The sequence below is a fragment of the Gadus macrocephalus genome, chromosome 14, assembly GCF_031168955.1.
Source record: "Gadus macrocephalus chromosome 14, ASM3116895v1".
Taxonomy (NCBI): domain Eukaryota; kingdom Metazoa; phylum Chordata; class Actinopteri; order Gadiformes; family Gadidae; genus Gadus; species Gadus macrocephalus.
This window is the reverse complement of record NC_082395.1, coordinates 23212775-23220220: the sequence shown is the minus strand read 5'-3', so window position 1 is coordinate 23220220 and position 7446 is coordinate 23212775. Positions and strand designations below refer to the sequence as shown.

The 7446-nt window shown below is 46.9% G+C and overlaps 1 protein-coding gene across 3 annotated transcripts in view; it reads right to left on the bottom strand.

Moving 5' to 3' along the window:
• Positions 1–3020: 3020 nt before the first annotated feature.
• Positions 3021–7446, bottom strand: part of LOC132471715 (semaphorin-7A-like) — a 28145-nt gene continuing 23719 nt past the window's right edge. The window contains exons 9-12 of one of the 3 annotated variants that reach the window (XM_060070948.1): positions 6829–6944; positions 5729–5880; positions 5253–5344; positions 3021–4152 (exon numbers count right to left, since the gene is read on the bottom strand). In XM_060070948.1, the coding sequence (XP_059926931.1) occupies positions 3818–4152; positions 5253–5344; positions 5729–5880; positions 6829–6944 (695 nt within the window). In that variant the 3' untranslated portion in view covers positions 3021–3817. Of the gene's footprint in view, positions 4156–5252; positions 5345–5715; positions 5881–6828; positions 6945–7446 lie in introns of all 3 variants that reach the window. The other 2 variants (XM_060070947.1, XR_009528900.1) reach the window with 2 other exon arrangements.

The following is a 7446-nucleotide window of genomic DNA, read 5'->3' as shown; positions in this document are numbered from 1 at the left end:
TGTCTAGTTTTTAGAGTCTTTAGTGACCGCAACCTCCTGCCTGAAGGGAGCGGAGCGAAGAGACCGTGGCCTGGGTGTGCTGGGTCCGCCATTATCTTCCTGGCCCTCCCCAGAGCCCTGCTGTTAAACAGGGCCCCAAGGGGGGGCAAGGGGCATCCAATCACCCTCTCCGCCGAGCGTATCACCCGCTGCAGCTTGGCCTTGTCCTTGGCCGCTGCAGCGGGGAACCAGGTGATGATGGCGGAGGTGACGATGGACTCGATGATGGTCGTATAGAAATTCACCAGCATGGATGTTGGCAGCTTGAATTTCCTGAGCTGCCTCAGGAAAAACAGCCGTTTCTGGGCTTTTTTCGTGAGGGCATCGATGTTTGGCCCCCACTTCAGGTCCCGAGAGAGCGTCACCCCGAGGAATCTGCAAGACTCCACGGTGACGACTGGAGTGCCCCCCAGTATGATTGGTGGGGTGGGGGTCGGGTTTCTCCTGAAGTCCACTATCAACTCCACTGTTTTAAGCGCATTTAGCTCCAAGTTGTTATTGTTGCTCCAAGAAACCACCAAGTCGATCTGGCTCCTGTAGGCAGCTTCATCCCCTCTGGAGATAAGCCCTACCAGTGTGGTGTCGTCCGCGAATTTAAGGAGCTTGACCGACTGGTGGCTGGAGGTGCAACAGTTGGTGTACAGGGAAAACAGAAGGGGAGACAGGACGCAGCCCTGCGGGGAACCGGTGCTGATCGACCTCGGCTCAGAGGTGTACTTCCCGAGCTTCACCCGCTGAGTCCTGTTGGACAAGAAATCTGTAATCCACCTGCAGGTGTAGTCAGGCACCTGCAGCGCAGAGAGCCCACTCTCCAGAATAGGTGGCAAGATGGTGTTGAACGCCGAGCTGAAGTCCAGGAATAGGATTCTGGCGTAGGTCCCTGCAGTGTCCAGATGTTCCAGGACGTAGTGTAGAGCCATGTTGACCGCGTCTTCCACGGACCTGTTGGCCCTATACGCAAACTGCAGGGGGTCTAGGAGAGGGCCTGTGATGGACTTCAGGTGGGCAAGGACGAGGCGTTCAAAGACCTTCATGACCACAGAGGTCAGGGCAACGGGTCTGTAATCGTTTAGGCCTGTGATCCTCGGCTTTTTGGGGATGGGAATAATGATGGAGGCCTTGAAGCAGGCTGGTACCTGACAGTGCTCCAGGGAGGAGTTGAAGATGTCACTGAACACCGGGGCCAGCTGGTCAGCACAAAACTTCAGGATGGAGGGTGAGACAGCGTCCGGTCCGGCCGCCTTCCGGGGGTTCTGCCTCTTGAACAGGTGATTCACCTCCCTCACAGAGACGGAGAGGTGTGGGCGGGCAGAAGGGGTAGGGCACGGGGGTGGAGAGGGGGGGGGGGGGGGGGGGGGGAGGGGGAAAGGATGGGGAAAGGGAAAGGGAGAGGGAGCGAGGGGGGGCAGGAGCAGAGGGGGCAGACTGTTGCTCGAATCGGCAGTAAAACTTATTCAGCTCGTTAGCAAGGAGAATGTTATCCGTGGTCCGAGGGGGTTTTGGCTTATAGTTGGTAATTTGTTTTAGACCCTTCCAGACAGAGGCGGCGTTACCATCTGAGAATTGATATTGCAGTTTCTCAGAGTAGTGATGTTTTGCCCTCCTGACAGCTGCCTCAAACTTATACCTGGCGTCTCTAAACCTGCTCTTATCTCCCCTCCGCCAGGCATGAATCTATGGAATGTTAATGTATTTTGTATATATTAGAGGCAGGGACAATGCTGTGCATTTATCAGAAAATCAATTACACAATTGCCAAAACCATTATTTTTTTTTACTTTTAAATCCCTGCCTCTAATATATACAAAATACATTAACATTCCATAGATTCATCTTACAACAGCCGTATTCTGCGGTTATTGTGGTTTGTAGCAAAGCGATTCCCAAATCATCAAAATCTAGGACTTTTGCTTGTTTTGACTCTACACTTAAAACTCCTAGATTGCTGGGTCGAACATCCACATGGGCGAAAACAATATTTTCTCTCCGTTTTCCTTTGATGCGTTTCAGGAATATCTAGGTTAAGACGGATTCAAAAGAATACAAATATGAAATGTAACTAATTTCTCTAACAATAAATTAGGAAAAATGCTAATATGACTAGGGTGGCCAATGGGGTGGCCGGGATTCACTCTAGGGTGGCCCCGGCCACCCCTGGCCACCCCCTAGACCCCTCACTCTACGTGTACAGATATATGTACAGGTGTCATACGTAACAGTTCAAGATGCTTAACCCGGACGCAGAATGATTGAAATGAAGCCTTCAAAAATAAAAATATATAATAATAAATAAAGATCTACTTAACTGCAAGGGTTAATATAGAAGCCAAACTGCAAGGGCTAATATAGTCTAACATTACACAAACATACTAAATAAATGTAACATTCCTCCTTATTACTGACCCCTTTGGCCCGTGAGTGAATTGCAACCTGCTCAATTCGGAATTAAGAGCACAGAAGGAGCCAATGAGAATGGCGTAAATTGATATGATAATCAGCAATTCAATCTACATAAATAAATAAATGTGCAAATTGCAAAAAGAAAGGAGATCTTTTACATTATATTACAACATGTGCATATAATGGCAGTTTAAGGAGATTTATACTTTAAACTAGTTTCCCCTTAAGAAGATAACAGTCGGGAACAAAAGGCCTTATCCAGTTTTACGAAAATGACTCTATTCTCTAATACTTAATCTTAAGGTGTTCTGCTGCCTTCTCTGTGAGCTGTACTTAACCTCCGTAAACTAATGTTGGCGTGACAGTCTTGTTTTAAAGGTGACATATTTTAGGAGAGACAAAGCATTTCATAAATCGATTATCCAAGGGCAGCCCATACAGTCTTTCCATGAGTATAAGTATCTGGGGGTGGTTTTAGAAAAGTTGAAGTGGGAGCAGTACACGGAACTCAGCAAAAAAGGCCAGCAAAGGCTTTACTTTTTAAAAAAGCTGATCTCATTTGATGTAGACTGCAAAATGGCTAAGATGTTCTACACTGCTTATGTTTTATTTGAAAGGGACAAGGAACACTGTTGGGTACTAATTTGAATAGTCTGGAACACAACTACAGAGAGAGAGTTCAGAGTAAAGCAGCAAATGCAAATTTTAGCAAATTCAAAACACACACTTTGCACTACCTTTGAATTATTACCCACAGGTAGCAGGTTTCGATACCCAGCCCTCTCCAAAAATAGGACAAACCAGTCATTCAATCCAAAATCCATCAGCTTCTTAAACAAACTTTTAAAAATAAGGTTTTAATTGTTGGTTTAAAAAGCCAACAACCTTATATGGGTCCTTGAACTACGTGGGAAATATGATTTTGGGTTTTAACGGTCATGTGTATCCGTCTATTCACTGAGAAAATTTCCCCCAAGGGGACAATGAATGAGCTATCGATCTATCTATCTATATTATACCACCAGGTGTGAGTGTGATTAGCCTTTCAAGCCGTTATGAAAATCGGCCTCTTCTGACATCACAACCACACACCCACTTAAGGATGTCGGAAGAGGCAGATTTTCAAAATGGCTTATAACGGCTAATCACAGTCAAACGTGGTGGTATACTATGTCACCTTTAAACATTTCTTGATGTGGAAAATTATACTTAATGACAGAAACCCTGCCTGGGGCATTTCATAGAGATGTAGATTGAAATTGTTCATTTTAACTTCAGCTAGGTAGACTTCTATGCAACCCTCTCCGTTCCTCCATTGCTCAGAGTTGCTGCGTGTTGGGGAAGTGAGCCAACACCTTGAGGTCTTCACAGAAGGTCCTTAGTTTGTGTTCTGTAGAACAAGTATGGCTGCTAGCTGAAGAAGGCTGATGGCCACGACCCAGTCGAGACCAGACCCCCCGTGCCGCCCCGGACCGGCGGCAGATGGAGATACCGTCCTCTCCACCACAGTTCTCTTGTAGCCCAGCTCGACCGCCATGCAACTGTAGACCCCTTGGTTCTCGGGGCCGATGCTGTCGATCGGGAGGTCACACCCATTCTCCGTGGCCTTGCAGGCCATGGTGACGTTCCCGGGACCGTGCCAGGTGTACTCAGCGTGGCGTGAGGTGACGGGACAATTAAGGAAGTGCCTGAACTTCGCCACTGAGTGCTTCTCTTCTGGGACAGGAAGCACAGAGGGGAAGTTCTGTTATTCTTTCAGGAGGTGGAGTTTGTTGATGCGTAACTGTTGCTCTATCTCTACAAATGTGCTCACTAAATGGTAACCGGTAAATGGACCAAAGTGGCCACTGAAAGTGCTTTACAATATTGCCTCACATTCACCAATTGATGCACACATTCACACACAGATGGCGGTGTCTGTCATGCAGGGCGACAGCCAGCTCATCAGGAGCCGTTAGAGTGAGGTGTCTTGCTCAGGGACACCTCGACACTCGGGCATCGAACAACCTTCGGGTTCCAAGTCAACCCGCTTTCCCTACTGAGCCACATGCCGCCCCTAGTTAGGTAGAGGATTCGGGATCAACCAAACTGTTTTATAACGTGTGTTCAGACAAACGGGGATGGAGTGAAAGGCAGAATAAAGGGGTGGACCCTGCATCCCGATGAGTTGGGGAATCCTGACAGCAATGAGGGACAGACGCTGAGCCTTTCATTTGTTAGAATGTTATACTATGGTGGATCAGGAACCCCAGGGAGGCAATGAGCGTTTAATCTGGAGGCTGGAAGCTCTCTGCGTCCTACTTACCATTCACTCAAGATCAGCCATTCACCTGGGAGGCCAACCGGCCAGTTGCTCTTGAATGAGGAGAAGTCTTCTTACGATGTTATTCTATATAAGACGCAACCAGCGGCACTACGCATTAAAGGCCAAATTAAATTAACATAACTTTAGATGAACTAACGGTTTTAAAGGTTTTGGTATACATTAGCATGAGGGTTGCACCAGATCAGTCACGGCTGTGGGCAGGCAGGCAGAGGCAGGGGAGATATTTGATGTCTATTCTTTCATACAGGATGCCATCGGGGTCCCATCAGGTACACCACAAACTGAATACTATCCCCCAGTAGGAAACACCTGTGAAACTAGTGTGGTTTCATGCATCTGCCTCAGTGTGGGTCTGTCTCAGTTTGTTTGGTTGAAGGAACATTCAAGTACTTTTGAATATTCATAGATCAATCAATAAATATGTCCATCCATATTGGATGGATTTTGAACGTTGTGTAACGACGATAAATAAGAATCTCAGAGTCACCTGGTACTTTTCCGAAAGTACTTTTCTGAAAGTACCCTTTTCTGGAAGGACAGACAGAGTGATTCCCTCCCTCCACATCCTGCAGTGTCTCCCTGGAAGATACAAAGGTTTAAAGTTTAGACGCCAAACTACATAACTGGAGTGTGTGTAGGCCTACTTTGATGTTGGGGCGGGGTGTTACGGAAACAGGAAGTGGTTTCAAAACCAGATGCAAACTTTTGCATTCTCCGATGCAGGTGAACTTTTCCGAGAAGCTTGCATATCCTCTTTTACCACACATGAAACGGTACTAATGGATATAGTTATGTCTCAGAGTGAGAGTGAGAGAGAGAGAGGGGAGAGACACACACAGGGGAAGAGAGAGGGGGGAAACCATGACTGATAGAGCATATACAGGAGTGAGAGAGAGAGAAAGAGAAAGAGAGAGAGAGAGGAAACCCATGAATATATATATCGGGCTCACAATAAGAGTTTACTTTGTAGCAGGAACACATGCTGAGTGGGTCCGGTCCCAGCCGCAGTAGGGGTCACTGGCCAACACGCAGTCCTCACAGCACAGCCCGTACCGGTCACACTGCTGCATCTCCACCTGCACCACCTCCCTCGACGAGCTCACATACAGCTTCCTCTGAGGCGGAGCAAACACAGACCATCGTCACACCTCCTCAAAGTGATGAGCGGCCTAAATGGCGACCCTACCCCCCCCCTAGACATCTGAGAGCCTAAACAAAGCTCCTGAAGGGAATCAGGAGACACACATCAGCCAGGTCCATTCAAAGGTTAATGTTAAATATCTTGTCTTACGTTGATGTGCACACATTTAACATTGTGTGCAGTAAATGTGTGCATGTATGACCTTTGTTTACCATCAAATGGGGAAGAGGAAGAACAGAGTGTTATTATGAGGTCAGCCTGACTTCCCGTCCTCTGTCATCAGGCCTCGTGTCTTACCACACGTTTTTTTCTCACTTCGTCGGATCACTGTGGTTGTAATCTTCAAAATCACAAAGTGACATCGACTTCTGACATGGGTTAAAAGCTTGTTTAAATATATCGTACCAATAATAAAAAAAAAAGGACATTAAAATTGCTTTGAAGGGAAGACATCACATGTAAAATACTGTAAAAGGACAATCATTGAAAGAGAATAAAAGAGCGAGAAATATAAAATACAAGAATTAAAAACTATTATAACTAACTATTATTGAAGAATATAAGATTTGTTGATCAAAGATCTGGAAAGTAGACCATATTTTGAGCCCTGATTCAAATGATTGTTGAGGTTTGTTCCAGCGGTACCTATGGAACAGTGAGCAGGACTCTCCTAGGCTCAACACACAAGCACACCAGAGATGTGTTTTTAGTTTTGTAAAGTTTGAACTAAATGATCAAGAAACACAAAGTCGGTGACCTTATCACTGTGGAGGACGTTGGCCTTTTCTCTCTGTGTTCACTCACAGTTCCCTATCTGTTATTTTTCTGTTCTCTCTCTGTGTTCTCGCACAGTTCGCTCTGTTTTCTCTCTGTATTCCTTAACCGGATCGCCCTGGAGGATGATCTCCAGTGTGTTCCTCACCTCATCCCCCTGCAGCATCATGTCCACGACGTGTGTTCTGTCACTGAACGGGCTGTACTCAGCGATGATGAACGCCCCGCTCTTGCGCTCCAGAACCTTGTGGATCTTGCCACTCTCTGTGGGAGGGGAGAACCCAGGGGGCGAGGGGAATGGTGAACATGGGAGAAGGTATAGGACAGGTAAGAGGGCTGTCACTCCATCTCAAACTCCAGTCGTCACCACATGAGGCCGTGTCTACTTTGAGGTTGAGCGTCGAGGCCGACCTAGCATCGCCCCAGCGCAACGCGTGGCGGAGAGATCAAACGATTTCAACTCTGACCCCGGGTAGGGCTGGGCGATTAATCAAATTTTGATCGCGATTTCGAGAGAACAGCTGGTGTCTGCTCAACAACAGAGAAACACTGTTCAACCTAACAATAAGTCAGTGTCTGTACAATGACAAGCACGTTGTTCTCTGGAATAGCCATTGTTATCAGTGTGGAAATGAGCTGGCACTAGGTCATCTGTAACCCGATCATCCACACACACACACACACACACACACACAACCAGACATACAGACACATTAACACACTCTCACACAGACACACACACACACACACACACACTCACACACAC